Below are 18,794 nucleotides of genomic sequence, written 5' to 3'. Positions count from 1 at the left end.
TATATATATATATATATATATATATACATATATATATATATATATATGTATATATATATATATAGTGAGATTAGTATTTATTAGGATTATGTGTTATTATTATCATTATATAATATATATAATATATTATATATGTATATATATATTGTTTGTATGCTGTAGGTGGATTGTTAATTGATATTAGGGTTTGTAGTTTGTTTGTTGTTTGTTTTTTTACTTTGTTCGACTTTGAGGCTTTGCTTGTTGTTTGTGCTTATTACTGTTTATTCTCTCTATCGTCTAGGGTTTAGGGTTTAGGGTTTAGGGTTTAGAGTTTGTGATCAAACACTTTGTTCTTCTCGTGGTTTCGGGTTTAGGGTTTAGGTTTTTTTGTGTTTAACTTTTTTACTGTCTTCAGGGTTTAAGGCTTGCACCTAGATAGTCTTTTATTGTTTTTAGGGTTTAGGGTTTAGGGTTTAGGGTTTGTTGTGTGTGTTGTATAGAACTTCGAAGACGAGTTTGTTGTAGGGGGTTGCAACGGCTTAGGGCCCTGTCTCCGCGTTGGCGTCTCTTCTCGCCTGTCTCCTCCCAGGGCCCCTCTAGGGACTAATAGATTTGCATATGCTATCGGTTCTTACTGTGAGCTGCCGCAGCAGCAGCAGCAGCAGCAGGGGGTGCAGCAGCAGCAGGGGGTGCAGCAGCAGCAAGACGTGCAGCAGCAGCAGGGGCTGCAGCGACACAGGTGCGGATGCAGGTGCAACAGCGACGCCAGCAGCAGCAGTAGCAGCAGCAGCAGCAGCAGCAGCAGCGTGGCGTGTGTAAGAGGGGCCCCTCGCCGTCGAGGCCTCTTTGCTGTTACAGGAGGGAGACGCAAACGATTGAAAACCTCAAATATTATTTTCTCTCAACTGTCTCCTTCATTGTCTCCTTCAGATCAGTCAGAAATACAGCAGCAACAAGAGCAGCAGCAGCAGCAGCAACACCTGCTGCTACCGCCGCAAGACACGCACAGCGACACAGAGGGAAAGAAGGACCCAGCCGCTGCAGCACTCGATGCAGCAGCAGCAGCAGCAGCAGCAGCAGCTTCGCCCTGCGGTTGCTGTGGCTGCGCATGCGGGTGCGGCACGTCAGCTGCTCCAACTGCTGCTGCTGATGCTGCAGGTGCTGCTGCTGCAGCTTCCTGCTGCTGCAGCAAAGCAAGTGCTGTAGCACCTTGTTTAAAAGAAGGAGACATCGTTGGGTGCTTTATTCATTTGCCTGGGAGACCGCCAGCAACACTCGAAGATCCGCGGGGCCGCACAAACTTGTGGAGATTTCTGCAGCAAGGTGAGCAGCAAAAGAGACAAAAGGAGACAGTTGCAGCAAAAGAGACAAAAGGAGACAGTTGCAGCAAAAGGAGGCATTGAGCTGCAAAAGGAGACAGTAGCAGCAAAAGGAGACAGTAGCAGCAAAAGGAGACAGTAGCAGCAAAAGGAGGCATGCAGCAGCAAAAGAGATTAAAGGAGACAGGAGCAGCACAAGCAGCAACAGGAGACACTTGAGTGTCTCCTTCCTAATAAACAACTCACAGCAAGAGGCAGCCGCACAGCAGCTGTAGCAGCAGCAAGACTGCTGCTGCTGCTGCTGCTACTGCTGCTGCTGCTGCTTGTCCTCCCTAAAGCAAGGAATCGAACGCTGCAGTGTCTCCCTCTGTTTGCTGCTTGAGTTGCAGCAGCAGTGTATATTGGGGTGTACATGCAGCTTGGATATACATATATATATATATATATATTTATTTATTTATTTATTTATTTATTCTTCATTTTGTCTCGTTTTTTTTGTTTTTTTCTCAGGTCTTCTTTGTGATGTTACACACGACTCCACTCTACCTGAGGGTGTTATATATCCTTCTTCTTTTATTTCTTTTTCTGTTAACGGGCGTCTTTATCATCGAGTATTTGAGCCGCTTCTTTGCTGCGAGCTGCACCCCGCAGTCTCTCTCTTTAACGGGGCCTCCGCTACACTCAACTTGGGGCCCGACTTTGTTTTTCTTCCCCATGCGTTAAAGCCCTACTTCAGGTATAATAAACAATAACCTGCAGCAGCAGCAGCAGCAGCTGCTGCTGCTGCTGCTGCTGTTGCTGTTGTTGTTGTAGCAATAGCAGATGAGGATTGCTGCTGACGTTCTCCTGCTGCAGTTGGCGTTGCTGCTGCAGTTGCTGCTGCTCTTTGTTTCGCTCTAGCTGCTAAGCCTGTTACAGGAAGACGTATGCCCTCTTTGTAGCTTTGCTGCTGCTGCTGCTGCTGCTGCTGCTTTCAGGCCAGCACAGGAGATGCTGACATCTGTGTATCCATTGAAGCACGACCTTGTAAAGTTCTATCTGCTTGCTGCAGATAGCAGCAGCAGCAGCAGCAGCAGCAGCAGCAACGGGTATGAGGCCGGCAGATCTCCCAAACGGCTGCGGACACTTGCTGAGGTAGAAGGCATGAAGGACGAAGTCACCGACGAGCAGCAGCAGCAGCAACATCAGCAGCAGCAGCAGCAGCAGCAGCAACCTCTGCGGTTTGTACCATTTGATGAAGCAAAGTACCTCCGTAAACTCAAGGCAGCAGCTCCTCAGCTGCCTCTATGCTCCCCACCTTTGCAGCAGCAGCAGCAACGGAGGCAACAGCAGCGACAACCGCAGCAGCAGCAGCAGCAGCAGCAGCAAGATCCGCATTTCAGCCACCAGCCAAAGCAGCAACTGAAGCTGGGGACTTCTACTGAAACAATGACAAGTCGCACTGTTGCAGCAAAGGAAGAAGAAGCAACAGCACCAACAGAAGCAGCAGCAGCAGCAGCAGCAGCAGAGCCAAACGCACAAATTTAACAACAGCACGCCGCGCTTTAGAAAGGCACTAGAAGCAACAGCAGCAGCAGCTGCAGCTGGTGCAGCAGAAGCAACAGCAGCAGCAGCTGGTGCAGTAGAAGCAACAGCAGCAGCAGCAGCAGCAGCAGCAGCTGGTGCAGCAGAAGCAACAGCAGCAGTAGCAGCAGCATTATTTGCAGCAATACCAGCAACGGCTGTCTGCTGTTGCTGTGGGAGTTTTCCTTTTACTTTTTCTATTTTATTTGTTTTACACTTCGTTACCTAGCTAGCTGTTGTCTTAGCTGGTACACAGCAGCTAGCTGTTGCAGCAGCAGCTAGTCGACAGTGCTGCTGCTCCTTCGAATAGCTGCAGCTAGCTGCTGTAGCCGCTGTAACTGCCTCTAGTTGGTGTAGCTGCTGTAGCTGCTGCTAGCTGCTGTAGCTGCTGCTTTGCTGGTGTAGCTGCTGCTAGGTGCTGTAGCTAGCTGCTGTATGCGCAGCTAGGTGCTGTAACAGCAAGTAGCTGCTGTAGCAGCAAGTAGCTGCTGTAACAGCAGGTAGCTTCTGTCTCTGCAGCTAGCTGCTGCAGTTTTAACTATCTGTTGCAGTTGGAACCATGTGAGCGCAGCAGCTAGCTGCTTAGCTAGCTGTAGGTATTTGCAGCTAGCTAGCCTCGTAGCAGCACACATATTTTAAAGAGGAGATATCAGAGTTGTTGCTGAGGGTGGGAGAGAGACAAACAAAACACGAAAACTGCAACTCTCATTCGGAGTTCAGCGGGCTGTACATACACCCCAAGACGTCGCATGCAGCGCAGCAAATGCTGAGGAGGTTTGGATTAAACAAATATATTTAGTGGTGCTTATTCTGGTGGGGTTGCTCGTGATTCAAATGCCTGGGTCCTGTGCTCTCTGCTGCTGCTGCTGCTGCTGCTATTGCTGCTGCTTCTCTGTATGCCGCAGCAGCCTCCAGTCATCTGGCTCTCAGTAGCAGCAGCAGCAAGAGCAGCAGCGACAGTAGCAGCAGCAGCTGCTGCTACTGCAAGGACAGGTGACGCGAGGAGGAAATAGCAGAGCCTGATTGGAGTAAGCGAGCAGTTGATGCCTCAGCTGCGCGTCTGCTGCAGCAGGAAAATGTCGCTGTTGCTGTTGCTGTTGCTGTTGATGCTGCACAAGCTGCAGCAGCAACAACGTAAACGGGCTGCTGCTGTTGCAGCAGCTGAAAGCAGCAGCACGGCGACTTATCACGAGAGAACCTCCGCCAGCCTGCAACATAAAACAATGAAGCAAACAACGCCGCTCTGCTGTTGCTGCTGCAGCTGCTTTGTCTGCTGCTGTTGCTGCTTCTGCTGTTGCAGCAGCGGAGCGAGATAAGACGGACAGTAGACCGAGTAAACAAACAAAGGAGACAGACAGATAAAAACAAACCAAAGTGAGGAATAAAAGAAATGAGAAAGTAAGCAGAGACGAAGGCAGCAGCAGCCAAAGTGTATTGTCTCTGTCTCTGTCTCTGTCTCTGTCTCTGTCTCTGTCTCTCTCTCTCTCTCTCTCTCTCTCTCTCTCTCTCTCTCTATCTATCTATCTATCTATCTCTCTCTCTCTCTCTATCTATCTATCTATCTATCTAGCTATCTCTCTCTCTCTCTCTCTCTCTCTCTCTCTCTCTCTCTATCTCTCTCTCTCGCTGTCTCTCTCGCTGTCTCGCTTTTTCTTTCAGCAAGCAACTGTCTTTGTTCTATTACTCCTTTGTTGCTGTTGCTGCTGCTGTTGCTGCTGCTGCTGCTGCTGCTGCTGTTGCTGCTGTTGCTGCTGCTGCTACTGCTGTTGCTGCTGCTGCTTACCAATCCATTGCTGCTCCGAGTCCCTCTCCCTTAACTGCAGATGCGCTGAAGACAGACCATCGGCGCTCTCGCAGCGCGGGCAGCCCCAGCGCCATCGATATCTGCAGCAAACGGAGGAAGCAAAGAAATAAGTGTCTCCTTTGTCTCTTCGTGCTGCAGTAAAGAGACAAATAGGAGAATTCAAATCCTCATACACTTTATTCGGCTAACTAACGGTTGTTGCTGATGCTGCTGCTGCTGCTGCAGAAGCAGCAAGTATGCGGGCTGTCGCAGCTCTTGCTGCTGCTGCTGATCCTGCCGCTGCTGCTCCTTGCTACTACTGCTGCTGTTATTGCTACTGGCGCTGGGGATGATGGTGCTGCTGCTGCTGCTGCTGCTACTGCTGCTGCTGCTGCTGCTGCTGCTATTAATGCAGTCAATCGTGAGATGGGGCATTGCTCTCTGCGTTGCTGTTGTTGCTTTGCAGTGCAGATGTTTATATAATAAATATTATTTATATAAATAAATATAAACAAAATAAATATATACTATGATTATTACATTTTATATTTTATATATTAACAATTATATATATTACTAATAATATAATTATTAACAACTCATTGCTTTAAAGAAACCCAGAGCAAACAAACAGCAGCACAGACACCCGAAGGAGACAGATAAGAATCAGCAGCAAGAAGAGAGACGGAGACAGCAAAGAAAGAAATAAATAAACAAAAACAAACAGAGACAAAGACAGATGAACAGGTAAAGAAGAAAGAGACGGCTCCTGAGGTGTACGTACACCTCAAAACGAAACACAAACAACAAAGTAACAAAAGCAATGCAGGCTGTCTTAGACAAGACCACAACCCATCGACACCAGCTCCAGCAGCAGCAGCAGCAGTAGCAACGGTAACAGTAGCAGCAGCAGTAGCAGCAGCAGCAGCAGCAGCACACCTCTCCTTCGTTGAGCGCACGCGGCAGATCTTGTTTGTTTGCAATCACAGCGAGGGCTACATCCTTTAACTCCTCCTCCTGAAGCAAAACCCACAGCAACATGCTGCTGCTGCTGCTGTTGCTGCTGCTGCTGCTAAGGTGCAGAGGATCTCTGTAGAAGCTGGAGGTACTTATGCTGCTGCTGCTGCTGCGGCAAATTTCGTGCTGCAGCTGCAGCAACTGCTGCATTAGCGCCAGCGCATGCAGCAGTTGCACCCCGCAGCAGTTGCTGCTACTGCTGCAGCGGCAACTGCTGCATGCGTTCGCGCTGCTGCTGTTGCTGCTGCTGCTGCTGTTGCTGCAGCTACCTCTAGCATGAGCAACAGCTCCTGCCTTGCATCCGGAAGCCGCTCCACATCTGCACTATCAACGACGTAGATGAGGGCTTGAGTGTTGAGGTAATAACACCGCCAATAAGGCCTGCACCCAAACCCTAAACCCTAAACCCTAAACCGTATGCAAACCCTAGAATCTAGCCCGAAAGCAATCCCTACACCCTAGGCAACGCGAAAACCCTAAACCCTCAACCCCAAACGCTATCGTCGCACGCACCACAGGCCACCGTGTTTACTCTCAGCCAAGCCTTAGGGTTTAGGGTTTAGGGTTTAGGGTTTAGGGTTTGTGGCTCGCCTGATTGATGTCTGCCCGCCCAAATCCCAGACCTGAAATTCGATGTTTTTATATTTGACGGTCTCCACGTTGAATCCGATTGCTGCACAACAAAAACAAAAATAAACCAGTGGCTGTAGCTGCTGCTGCTGCTGCTGTTGCTGCTGCTGTTTGCTGCTGCTGTTGCTGTTGTTCATGCTGCTGCTGCCGCTGCTGTTGCTGCTGCTGCACTCACTGGGTACGGTTTGTATGACTTCGTTAAGGTGTAGGCGATCTGCGCACAAACAAATAGCTGCAGCAACGCCGTTGTTACTTGTGCTGCTGCTGCTGCTGCTGCTGTTGCTGGTTCCGTCTCTGCTGCTTCTGCTTCTGCTGCTTCTGCTGCTTCTGCTGCTTCTGCTGGTGGTGTCTCTGGTATTGCTGCAGCCGCTTCTGTGTTGATGCTGCGCTGTGTGCTGCTTGCCTTTGCTGCTGCTGCTGAGTAGGAGTCAGCAGCGACAGCAGCAGCAGCGCCCGCAGCAACGAAGTTCATACATGCAGCAGCAGCAGCAATCGACAGTATTCAAGGTGACCAGCGGCTATATGTGCAGCTAGCTAGCTAGACATCTCGAAAGCTAGCCATGCGGATACCTAGATACCCAGCTAGCTGAGCAGCTAGCTAGCTTTCCAGCTAGCTGGCGGGGTACCTAAGCAGCTACCTCGGCAGCTAGCTATGCAGCTAGCTAAGCAACCAGCTACCCAAGCACCTAGAGAGGGAGCTAGCTTCTTCGCTGCAAGCCATCTACCTAGCTAGCTCGTCAGACAGACAGCTAGCTAGAGAGCTAGCTAGAGAGCTAGCTAGGCAGCTAGCTAGACAGCTGGCTAGGAAGCTAGTTAGACAGCTAGGTAGACAGCTAGCTAGCTAGACACCTAGCTAGCTAGCTAGCTAGCTAGCTATGCTTACAGAGGATCGTGGTCTTGCCAGCGTTGTCAAGGCCGAGAATCAACACGCGGACTTCGCGCCCCCCAAAGAGGCGAGGGAACCAAGAGGAGAGAGCCCCTCCCATCTCGCAAACCCTAAACCCTAAACCCTAAACCCTAAACCCTGATCATTGAGGGCGGTCCATAGACCAAGGATGCGGGGATCGGGATCGAGGAAGCCGCTCCCGATCCCCGAGCACTGTGAGGTACCCGAGCCACACCCTCTGCTGCTGCTGCTGCTGCTGCCCTTGCTGCTGTCGCTGCTGTTGCTGTTGCTGCTGCTGCTGTTGTTGTGAGTGCTGCTGTAGCTGCTGTCTTGCGGTCAACCCCAGTTAGCAACAGCAGCTGTAGGAAAGGAGCTCCCCCAGTGCAGCATATTCTGCTGCCGGTTTTTGCTGCTGTTGCTGCTACTGCTGCTTCGTGCTGCAGCAGCTAACGTGCTGCAGCAGCTCACTTGCTGCAGCGCAGCAGGAAGCCTGTGTCTCAGTCAAAGCAGCAGCACCCCGACTCACAAGCCCGAGCGCTACACCCTAAATAATAGATTTTATTACTGCGATTATTCATCAAAATTGAGTTAAAGACACAGTTGTTGAAACAACGCGGGCTGAAGGCATGCAGCAGCAGCAGCAGCAGCAGCAGCGGCAGCAGCAGCGGGTGGCGCTGCTGCTGCTCCAGGAGTCGGCACAGAAGAACTGAAAAGTTTGAAGACGCTTTGCAGTTTCAGATGCAAATCTATGAAGCCAAACCCTTGGGTGTTCTCGGTTGGTGCAGTATTAACAAAATCTTAACCCAGCTGTCTCCTCGCTCACGCTGCGGTGTCTCCGCAGCTACGAGAGCAGAGCATATTTTTTCTGTCTTACTTCCCTTCTGCCGCCCTTTCAAGCACCCACATACACCCCATATAGACCGAGCTGTATATACACCTCAGAAGGCTCACAGATATGCATAAACGGAGGGGGAGGGGGGCGAGCAGGTTGCAAGGTATATTGAACCCTTTATGTGTATATACACTGTAGCGCCTCTCATCCCTGGGTTAAGGAATGCATGCACAGCCTTCAAGCCCCAAGTGAGTCTACCAACGCAGGGGTATCTCTGTACAAAAGGACCTGGCCTGCGAATGAGTACAGTTCAGTGGTGTACACTCGTAGAGTGTCGCGATAGTGGTGAGTGCATTTTTTTCGTAGTTGTTAAACTTTAGGTATTATAAATTAGTCATGAGAGGGCCCCACATGGTGGGGAAGAGTGCCCAGTAGATTCGTACGAGCCAGCGCTACTGTAGGCCTGTGAGGGAAGTTAGTCCTTGTGGTGCAGCTGACTTCGACTTGAGCGCAGATTAGTAGCTGATGAGCGCAGATTAGTAGCTGACCGTTAAGAGTGTGTGCAAGAGTAAATTGCAGCGCTAGTTGATGCTGCAGAAGGGGTGGTGGATGTGGCTGCTTGTGGGGGTGCCGCCCAGCGGGAGGTGCAGACCGGTGTGTTGTAACTCATGCAAGCTCGCCTCCTGCATCACCAGCCCCACACCCAGGGAAGTTAGCTTCCTATTAGGAACGCAAGGCAATAGTTTCCCCCGAGTCTGTTGCCATTCTTGTTCCTGCAGCAGCAGCAGCAATAGGTACTGCTGCAAGTGGCACTGAAGCAACACATTGTTTTGCTTTAGCAGTAGCAGCAGCGAGGGGAGCCTCTGTCTGCTGCTGCCGTCGCAGCAGCAGCAGCAACAGTCAAGACGGAGACCAACCAATGTCTGGGGACCTCGTTGCACTTGGTAAAAACGAATGATTAGGTGGTACAAGCACGAGCTGCGCGCTGCCTCCCATCAGCTAGGCGCCCCAGTGTACAGCACTGATTAGCGATAAGCACCTTTTCCACTTTAAAGGTCGATACTTTCCATCAAGAACAGAGAAGGCTTATGAGTATCTGCCTTCCGGCAGATCCTCACGTGCTTGCATTGAAACTGGAGCAGTAGGCGCAGCAGAAAATGACCTCCATTGCGAAGAGAACTAACGAAAGATCCTTGCACCCTTGATGGCTTTCCAAACATAACTGGCGCTGCAATTCGGGGGCAGTGGAAGGATTCCTAGCTTGTCTGGAGGCTTGCATCTTCAAAGGGTAACCCACATTGTACAGTTGCTGCTTGCTTCCGCCTTCTTAGGAAGGGATTCACGACAGTGGTGATTATCAATCAGCAACCCCACCACTTCCCCGTAGCGCATCCGGTTGATGGAAGCTTTCCTAGGTATACTGCGACGCGGACTTATCTCCAGGGCGGCAAGGTAACAGGCTATAGCAGAACAAATAAAACTCAGGCAAGCGGCATTGTCAATAGAGCAGTATATAAAGAAGTATCCATAGTCGGAGAACAATGGTTTCCACGAAGACTCTATCATTTCTTCATATCACCACGAGAGAAGTTTTCCGTATATGGTTGGCTCAGGAGAGGAAAATGAAAGAATGAAAATATATGATATGGGGGACTGATTTCGCAGCGGAAAAAGGAGAAGCACCGCAGTTTCCCACCTGAGAAGGAAGGATAATGGTTCTGGAAACGAAAATTTAGAGGATTCCATGGATATTGGGAAAAGAAGACTGTGCCGAGTTCTGTGCTTCTGGAAGAAATGAAAGAGAGCTCGGCTCAGCGCTCCACAAGTCATTCGCCCTCTACACAGTAAGAGTTGCGGTACGAGGTTCCCGAACAGGAAGCAGCGAGGCGACTTAAGCCCAGGGCAAAGGGGCTGTTGGATACGACGCAGAAAAGCATGCACTCCGTCGCGATGTTCTTTGGGGATTTCGGTCGAGTTTAAGGAGTTAAAACTCAAGGAACGACACAAGTGGACAGTGTTGAAATATTTCTGAGATGTTTTGATAAATAACAAGGGGTTTGCAGCTCGCTTTGCCCTTTCTTGACGAGCATAGCACCGCATATGGCGCTCTTAGAGCAGCTTTAATGTCTGCTCTAAGGTACACTCAACCCACATATCTTGAAGAGGAAATCAAGAGGGGAGCAGACGAATGCGAATGAAGACGGCAAAGTTCAACCGTCGGTTAGCATGTTCAGATGGATTCCAGCGGTGCGTCGCCGCTTGTAGGGCGCAGCAGTTTATCCGTGGTTGGTGTCCGCATACGCATTTGTGTAGACTTCAATGCGGCGCAATGAGAGGTAAGAGACTGCGCTTCTTACACCCACAAACTAGAGAAAACCTGTACGCCTCTCCAGCTCGTGAATGCACCTGCCGAAGTGAAGTGACAGGCCAATCGCAATTTCGTTGGCCTAGTCATTCAAGTACTTAAGGCTATGTACATGGACAAGATAAGCATATTTGCCCAGAACCTGCAGGGGCGGTCGCAACGGAGGCGCCATGCTGTGATGTCATGCGATGCATGCACCCACTCAAGAGAGACCATGCTATAATGAACCTGTACTGCAATGCTCAGAACTCCTGCAGGCGAGAGAAGGCGGCAACATCTGATATTCTTTCTTTTGAGTGTTTTGTTCCTCAAAGCTCTCGACAGCAGAGAGACGGGACAGGAGGAGCAACCCTACCCTCCGCAGGGCTCTGGAGGGCTGCAGATCCTGAGTCGCGAATATGCTCTTGTGATGAAAGCAAACAAATACTAGCATGTACAGCGCAGAAGATGAAAGTGCGTCCTATATACATACATATATCCTTCCACCTGAAGTATGGCTGGTCGCTGCAAGTGAGAGATGCACAGTATTCTCCCGTTCTGTGTGGAGTTGAAGCAGCAAAGATCGAACAATTTTTAAACGAAAATTATATTTATTCACTAGAAGCAGTAAGAAGCCCCACACGCTGTGAAGTACTTTATTATGTCTCGCATCTTATGGCTGCTGAACATGAGACGCGCTTAAGAGGAGCTGCTTTGTTGCGTAGAGAAGGGGAAAGGGGCTGTTCACCTTGACAAAAGCATCGATGAAATAGTATAAATACTCTACAAATATATATATTTATTTTAATCAATGTTCACAGGCTCGAGGGCTTTAACCCGGAAAAGGCTGCAGCAACAGGGCGCCCCCATACGAAAACCCCAGCAGTTGCTGCTGCTAGGCTAACCGGGCTTGCTAGCAGCAGCATAATATAAACTCTTCTTGCGTTTGTAGTACGTTGTTTTTTTTGTTGAACAGGAGCCTTAGTGGGGCCCCCTTGCTGCTGCTGTACAGCTGCTGCTGCTGCTGCTGCTGCCGCCTGCAGTAGTACGCCTAGGCCGCGCCGAAGCTGCTGCAGCAGCACCTGGCGGCAGCTGAGGCTCCTGTAGGGCAGGCAGACCCCGTAAAGGGTTTCGCTCATATACCTTTTATTTCCTCGTTAAATCCATCACCATTATAGATATAACCTGATAAGACGGTTTAGCGGAGAGGCCCTTCGGTTGCAGGAGAAGCAGTAGTAGGTAGTAGTAGTAGTAGTAGTAGCAGCAGCAGCAGCAGCAGCCTCCCGTGCAACAGGGGCCCTGCCCTGCGTGCTGCGCTGCTGCTGGGGCCTCTTCTGCTGCAGTTGCTGCAGGAATATCTGGTGCTCAGGTCGAGGGGTTCTCATATATTGGATAGGGGGAGTAGTGCGGCATCTCGAGTCTTCTGTGCGTGTCTCTGCAGCAGCAGCAGCAGCTGCTGCTGCTGCTGTTGCTGCTGCTTCGCTGCATGCCAAACGCGTCTCGCGTGAAGTGCTGCTCTGAGCGTCTGTTAATTCTCCTGTCTCCTTTCCAGCTCTCCTCTACCTTTGTGTTTTCGAGGTAGAGGCGCGCTGGCCCTTCAGACGCCTGGGGGCCTCCGCTTTCTTCTGCCGGCGCTGCTGCTGCTGCTGCTGCTGCGGCTGCTGCAAAGTCCCTCTCGCTCTGTCTGCTCCCCCGAGCCTGAAGAGTCAGCAGCAGTAGCAGGTGCTGATTGCAGCTTCAAAGCAGCTGAATGAAGTTGGTTGTCTGAGGCCCTCGAGAGCTGTGGGGCCGCTCCTACCTCTTCGTCTGCAGCAGCAGCAACTACATCTGCTGCTGCTGCTGCCCTTGGCATTTGAAGGTTGACAGCAGAGATCGAAGCGGTGCAGCAGAAGAGAGGAGGAGGCGCTGCTTGTTCTCTCTGCCGCTTCTTTCTCTCTTATAGGGCATGAGTTTCTTAATGGACGGCCGCACTACCGCAGAGGCCGCGAGGCCCCTTGCAGCAGTTGGAGCACCTGCAGCAGCAGCAGCAGCAGGAAATGCTTCTTTTGCGGCGCATGCAGCGGCTGCGCCGTCCCACGCCTTCACCCGTGCTGCTGCGCCCTTCGCGACCCCAGCAGCAGCAGCAGCAGCAGCCTTCCACGCCGTTGCTGCAGCTGCAATGCCTGCAGCAGCAACGAATCCAGCAGCGGCAATGGCTTCAGCACTTGCTGCAGCAGGGAGGCCCCTCTCCGTAGCAGCTGTCCCTCAGGCCGCTGTAGGGCCGCTATTACAGCAAACGCAGATGCCTTGTATTCCGCTGGCTTCGCATGCAAACGCATCGCCTGTTGTTTCTGCTGCTTCTGCGGCTCCAGCTGCTGCTGCCCCTGCTGCAGAAGCTCCTGCGCATGTAGGGGCGTCGCCGAGAGGAGGAGCGCCTGTATCAGGCACTCCCTATGCCGCAGCAGCTTCGGCAGCAGCACCTGCAGCAGCAGCAGCAACACGTGCTGCTGGTGGTACTTCATCTGCAGCAACTGCCGCCCCTACATCAGTTACTGCTTCAGCTCCTGGAGGAACAGTTCCTGCTGCAGCATCGGCACCTCAATCAGCAACAGCAGCCCCAGCAGCAGCTGCTGCAGCTCCCGCAGGAGCAGCAGCCGGCCAAGCCGCGGGCGCTCGGGGTGCATCGACTGCACCTGTGTTTGCTGGCGCAGCAGCAATGCCATGCGCGCCTGCTGTAACTGCTGCAGCAGCTGCTGCAGCAGGAAACATTGGTGCTGCTGGCGTTCCGCCGGCTGCTGCAGCAAAGGCAGCAGCGCCTCGCGGGGGCCGTGGTGGCAGTCGAGGGGGTCGTCGGGGTCGGAGTGCAGCAGGAGCAGCAGCAGCATCAGCTGCAGCAGGGGCGACACAAGCTGCTGGGGAGCGGCCCCAACGAGCGCGGAGGGCCCCTCGAATGTTTGAGGTTGATGCAGCAGCAGACGACAAACTACTGAAGGTCGCTATTGGCCGCTCTCTCCTAGTGAGACACAACAGCCTGCTGCTGCTGCTGCATCTGTTGCTGCTGCTGCTGGTATACAGCCAGCAGGAGTAGCAGCTGCTGCTGCTGTTGTTGGTGTTGCTGCTGGTGCTGGTGGTGGTGCAGCACCAGCAGCAGCAGCAGCAGCTTTAGTGGTGCACTTAGCAGCAGGGGGCATCAGGGGGAGCTGGAGATTGAGGGCTGAGAGGAGACAGCTTTTTTTTTGTTTTGTTTGAAAGCGTCTGTCTGTTATGTTTGTTTTATTAAAGAGACAGTGCCTGTGCGCTGCTCGATTGGTAGCAGCGGGTATGGCTTGTGCATTGCGTTGTGTTATCTTACTTTTTCTTTCTTTTCTCTCAGTGTTTGTTTAATAAACCTCATTTGTTTGTTTGTAGGGCTTTGTGTGTTAGTGAATCGGTTTTCTTGTATTTGTTTGCTGTGGAGGGGCGCTGCAAGTATGTTTATTGTTATTATTTATTTATTATTATTATTTTATTGTTTTTGTTTCTTTATTAGGAGACGCGTCGCGTGGAGATGAATTATTCTTCTTTACCTGCAGTACCTGAGCTGCGTTTTCCTTCTCGTGCTGCATTTGCAACAAACCCAATTACTTTTTTCGAAAGTCTTCGAGCTATTGGTCGAGAGTTTGGCGCTGTTAAAATTATTCCTCCTCCAGACTGGGATCCGCCTTTTGCTTTGGAGGCTCTTACTAATGATCAGGCGCTCTTTCATGTGCGCACCCAGGAGGTACACTCCCTTATGTCTGGAAAGGTAATATACAAACCCTAAACCCAGCAGATTAACGCTATGATATGCGGTGCTTTCTTCTTTCTTAATACATCGTGGGTTTCTGATGTTGGGGGTTTGTTTGTTTGCTTTTTTTTGCAAAGTGTTTTGCTGTTTGTTTGTTTTTTTCCCTTTTACTTCGCTCTTCTTTTGATGTTTTTCTTCTGCCCGGTTCATTGGCTGGGTACAGCAGTAGAGTCTCTGAACCGCTGTTAGGTTACCGCTGTTATGGTGCTGCTGTTATGTTGCTGCTGTTATGCTGCTGTTATGTTGCTGCTGCAGCCGTTTCAACACCCTGAGACGCCTGTGCATGCCTCTGAGCTGCGGTCGCACGACCGGGAGCTTACTCGTCAAGTGTTTGGCTGCTGCAACCCCAGCATAGAGACAGTTGAGGCTGTCTATTGGAAGAGTGTTGAGAGCGGGACTCCTCAGCTGACGGTGCACTACGCTGCAGACCTCCGCACTAACGAGCTTGGCAGCGGCTTCCCAGTAGCTCCAACAGCACCAGGAACGGCTGCTGATGCTGCTGGTGTGGCTGCTGCGGCGGCAGATGGCTCTACAACAGCTTGCACAAGGAGCAGCAGCAGCAACGCCAGCAGCAGCAGCAGCACAGAAGCCAGCGTGGGGGGTAGTCCTCAAGAGCGGCAATGCCATCCACCTGCACCGCCTGTTGCAGATTGTGTGGCGAAGACAGAGCCGCACCATCTGCAGCACCAGCAGCAGTTGTTGCTGTTGCAACAGAAGCAGCAGCAGGAGCCTGAGCAAGACTACAACTATGCTACGCACCCCTGGAACTTGGCGCGCCTAGCCCGGGTTGAAGGCTCTTTGCTGCGCCATTATCACCGCGATGTGCCTGGTGTTACTTCACCTTGGCTGTATGTAGGGACAGTCTTCTCAAGCTTCTGCTGGCATACAGAAGACAACTTCTTCGCAGCATGCAACTACCACCATTGGGGGTCGCCCAAGGTATGTTGGGTGTTGTTGTATGCGCTTTTTTGCTGCTTTCTCTTCGTTTTTTGTCTGCTGTCCCTGTGTTTTGTCTGCTGCTGCTGCAGCTGCTGTTATTGTTGGTTGTTTTTGCTTGCTGTTGGTCGGTTTTTCTCGTTCGTTAGCATCTGTTCGCTTTCTGTGTTGTTGGTCTTTGTTGTTTCTGTTGCATCGGCATCGCTTTGAACGAGCTGTAGAGACACCGCGGGCTTAGTTGGCACTACCTAATGGTGACACGCGCCAATCCCTTGCTGCTGCTGCTTTTGCTGCTGTTGCTGTTGCTGCAGATATGGTATGTGGTGCCGCCTTCTCGTGCTTCGTCAGTGGAGCGGACTCTGCAGTCTTACCTTGCAGATCGGGACCCTCACTACGTGCTGCATTCTCTAACTGTTCAGCTTCCTCCTTCTCTGTTTGTAGAAAACAATATCCCTGTATACCGCATTGAACAGCACCCCAAAGAATTCGTCATGCTCTGGCCCCGCACCTACCACGCAGGATTCAATGCTGGGTAAGCGAGAAAGAGACCTCGGCGCTGCTGCAGCTGCTAATACTGCTGGTGCTACTGCTGTTACTGTTGCTGCTGCAGCTGCTAATACTGGTGCTAGGCTTGGGGGCCCCAGCGACGCGGGCTGCAGTGTGTATTGGTGTTTGGTTGTCGAGATGCTTGATTGCGTGCAAGACAGAATGATTGAATGCGTTTGCTTCTTGGTTGAGGAATTGAATTGCTTTCTTTCTGGTGTTTGCTGTGGGTGTTGTGTTGTTTCAGCTTCAACTGCAACGAGGCATGCAACTTCGCTCCTCCTTTGTGGCTCCAGTGGGGTCAGAAGGCTATTAGAAGTTACCGCTATATGCGTTCAACTTGCATTCCTTATCAGCAGTTAGTGCTTCGTTCTGCTTTGCAGTCTTCGGGTGGCTTCTCTGGGCGGCAGCAGCTGGAGCTGTGTCGTGCAGTTGCCCGTTTGCTGCTTGAGGAGTTCGCTGGGCGCACTGCTGCAGTTGAGCAGCAGCTTGCTGCTGCTCCCATGCAGCTTGCTGCAGGCCAGCTGAACCTCGTGGAAGCCCTCGACCCCGACGTAAAAGGGTGGAGGCAAGACCTGAGGCGGCTCCTGTCTTCTTTCGGAGATCTTCTGGTGCCGCTGCCGTTTGGGGAGGGCGAGGGACCGAAGGAGGAGCTGTTGCTGCGCATAGGGGAGGTGTTGACTCTGCCGGTGAAAGATTGCAGCAGCTGCAAGGCCTGTTGCTCTCTCACCTGCGTTACCTGCTGCCACCAGGAAGACTACGTCTGCCTCGATTGTATAGGCACCCTTTCTTGCAACTGCGCGCAGCGCGTCGTCCTCACGCGCTTCCCCCTGCCTACTCTTCGTCTTATTTACCAGCACTGTCTTGATACACTGATGCTGCACACCAAGGAAGCCACCACAGAGAAAGCGGGGTTGAAGCAGGGAGTGCAGCAGCAGCAGCAGCAACAGGTTGGGGAGGGCAGTGCAGGGGAGGGCGGGGCTGCGAAGGAGGGCACAACTGTGTCTGTCTCTTCGGAGCTGCCGGTCAGTGCAGCAGTGGCGACAGCAGCAGCAGAAGTTGCTGCAGTTGTTGGAGGAGTTGCAATGAAATGCCCTTCTCCAGGAGCAGATGAGTTGGCCCCCCGTAAGCGAGGAAGGCCTCGCACTGCTGCTCGCGGTGTGGGCGAGGTGAAGCGGCGAGCAGCAGGTGAGGCAGGTGCTGCAGCAGCACCTCAGGAGAAGCCCTTGTTGCAGGAGATTCAGGAAGACACTCTGCTGCAGTCCGTACCTCCTATGAGCGAATTGGTTGCACTTGAACGCAAGGCGTACAGAGGAGTTGATTACTATGCAGTCAGCTACAACGACGAAACGGAGCAAGAGCCGGAACCTCAGCCGCCATCTCCTCCTGCTGCCGGCGGTGCTCTTACTGCTGTTGGCGTAGACCCCCTGCAGCAGCAGCAGCAGGAGCAGCAGCAGCAGCAACAGCAGCAACCCCACCCGGCAGTCGCGCAATTACCTGCAGCAGACAATCCCGCCCTCCTACACCAACTGGGCTTGCAGGGATTTGCTGCTGCCGCATTACAGCATCGCTCGCTGCAGCAGTCACAAGAGGCACAGCAGCAAGAACTCAAGCAGCAGCAAGAGCTGCTGCAGATCCAGCTGCTTCTGGGAGAGCAACGCATGCTCGACAGCCCCACGGAACAACAACTGGCGGCTCTGCAACAGCACCACGAGCAGCAGCAGTTGCAGCAGCAGCAACTGCAGCAACAGCACCGCCAACTGCAACAGCAGCAGTTGCAGCTACAGCAGCAGTTGCAACAGCAGTTGCAGCAGCAACTACAGCAGCAGTTGCAGCAGCAGCAACACCTGCAGCAGCAGCAACAGAGACACACAGACTTGCACTCGTTGCAAGCTGGGGCTCTGGAGCTGCATGCACACCACGGCATGCTGCCGCAATCCCAGGCCAGCCGCAGCCTCAGCTCGCTCTCAGCCCAGCCGCCGCAGCAGCAGCAGCTGCAGCAGCAGCGGGAGGGAGACCAGCGTCTCCCCGGAGTCTCTCCCCTGACGCACCGCCTGGCGGAGACACGCTGTAGCAGCCAGCTGGGAGGCATGGGTTTGTCGCAGCAACAAGAGGGAGATGACAGCAGCACGAAGAACAAGGAGCCTTTGGCTGTAGACTGCGGGGAATGGGCCCCTTGTGAGGTGGGGTCTCAGCTGGATATTAGTGTGGGGCGGCTCAGCAGCTCGCAGGTGCCGGCACCTGAGGAGGCCCCCCCAGTTGTGGGGCGAAGAGGACGCCGAGTTGTACCCTTTAGAGTAATACCACCGGAATTGGTGGTAGACAGGAGGAGGGAGTTGGCTGTGCGGAGGTACGTGCAACAACTGACATGGAGGTATTTCATTAAAACGCTCAAGGAGGAAGCAGAAGACGACGACGAACAAATCCTACCCATGTTTAAACGTGCCGCCGCGAGGCCCGAACCCTAAATCTATTTACATTTATATTTATTTGTATAACTATAAATAATCATAGGCAGGGTCGGGTGGGGGTTGCGGGTTTTGCCGGGAGGCGCTGCAGTCAACGCTTGTACAGATAGATGCTTGAGATATCTTTATGGTTCCTAACGTCATTACATTTATTTATGTCATGTTGCATTCGTTGTATCTGCGTCGATGACAAGCAGATGCAACAACATACTTTTTGAAAGGGTGAAGGAATAACGAACTGCGAATAGCGACAGACGGACAGTACAGATCGCTTCAAAGCGCTGTGGGCCTTTGCGCACCTGCAGATTTCTGTGTATCAACAGAGGGGGTGGCGGGGGTTGGGAGTTGTCTGGTCTTATGAAATGTGGCAAAGGAGATGTATGTATAAACCCAGGCATCCATCTATACAGGCACGCAACGGTGTATCCATACCTACGTGAATATATATATATATATATATATATATATATATATATATGCTCAACGTACCTTTGCATGCATCTAGATATCAGGCACATACAGACAGACACAAGGAAACGGATACAGTACAGAGATGAGAACAGTGAGGATTGACTTAAAACAGGGCTGCTAGCAGAGAAGGAACCGGTCGGAGGGCTCCACAGCCTTCATGCCTTTGCTTTCTTCTTTGCTGCTGCTTTTGTCCTCCATTGGGGGATGCCTCACAA

The 18,794-nt window shown here is 52.0% G+C and overlaps 4 protein-coding genes across 4 annotated transcripts in view; 2 read left to right on the top strand and 2 right to left on the bottom strand.

Moving 5' to 3' along the window:
* The window catches only part of EAH_00014270 (SPRY domain-containing protein, related), a gene marked incomplete at both ends in the record, with an annotated part of 4,678 nt that extends 1,850 nt beyond the window's left edge, over window positions 1-2,828 (top strand). The window contains 3 exons of the mRNA XM_013394309.1: window positions 483-1,305; window positions 1,812-2,037; window positions 2,279-2,828. Coding sequence (XP_013249763.1) covers window positions 483-1,305; window positions 1,812-2,037; window positions 2,279-2,828 — 1,599 coding nt within the window. The remainder of the gene's footprint in view (window positions 1-482; window positions 1,306-1,811; window positions 2,038-2,278) is intronic.
* Window positions 2,829-4,050: 1,222 nt separating this feature from the next.
* EAH_00014260 (ADP-ribosylation factor domain-containing protein, putative) lies at window positions 4,051-5,082 on the bottom strand (the record flags this gene model as incomplete). The annotated part of the gene is made up of 3 exons (XM_013394308.1): window positions 4,051-4,072; window positions 4,648-4,748; window positions 4,858-5,082. The coding sequence occupies 3 exons, from the start codon at window positions 5,080-5,082 to the stop codon at window positions 4,051-4,053; spliced, it is 348 nt and encodes a 115-aa protein (XP_013249762.1).
* Window positions 5,083-5,813: 731 nt separating this feature from the next.
* On the bottom strand, window positions 5,814-8,038 carry EAH_00014250 (hypothetical protein; the record flags this gene model as incomplete). The annotated part of the gene is made up of 6 exons (XM_013394307.1): window positions 5,814-6,045; window positions 6,288-6,337; window positions 6,470-6,711; window positions 7,178-7,280; window positions 7,395-7,509; window positions 8,004-8,038. The coding sequence occupies 6 exons, from the start codon at window positions 8,036-8,038 to the stop codon at window positions 5,814-5,816; spliced, it is 777 nt and encodes a 258-aa protein (XP_013249761.1).
* Window positions 8,039-12,301: 4,263 nt separating this feature from the next.
* Window positions 12,302-18,108, top strand: EAH_00014240 (jmjC domain-containing protein, putative; the record flags this gene model as incomplete). The annotated part of the gene is made up of 5 exons (XM_013394306.1): window positions 12,302-13,351; window positions 13,865-14,119; window positions 14,417-15,100; window positions 15,409-15,629; window positions 15,888-18,108. The coding sequence occupies 5 exons, from the start codon at window positions 12,302-12,304 to the stop codon at window positions 18,106-18,108; spliced, it is 4,431 nt and encodes a 1,476-aa protein (XP_013249760.1).
* Window positions 18,109-18,794: the final 686 nt, after the last annotated feature.

Source organism: Eimeria acervulina, genomic scaffold, assembly GCF_000499425.1.
Source record: "Eimeria acervulina Houghton genomic scaffold, Eah_scaff83, whole genome shotgun sequence".
Lineage (NCBI taxonomy): Eukaryota > Apicomplexa > Conoidasida > Eucoccidiorida > Eimeriidae > Eimeria > Eimeria acervulina.
This window is presented reverse-complemented; position numbering and strand designations above follow the sequence as displayed.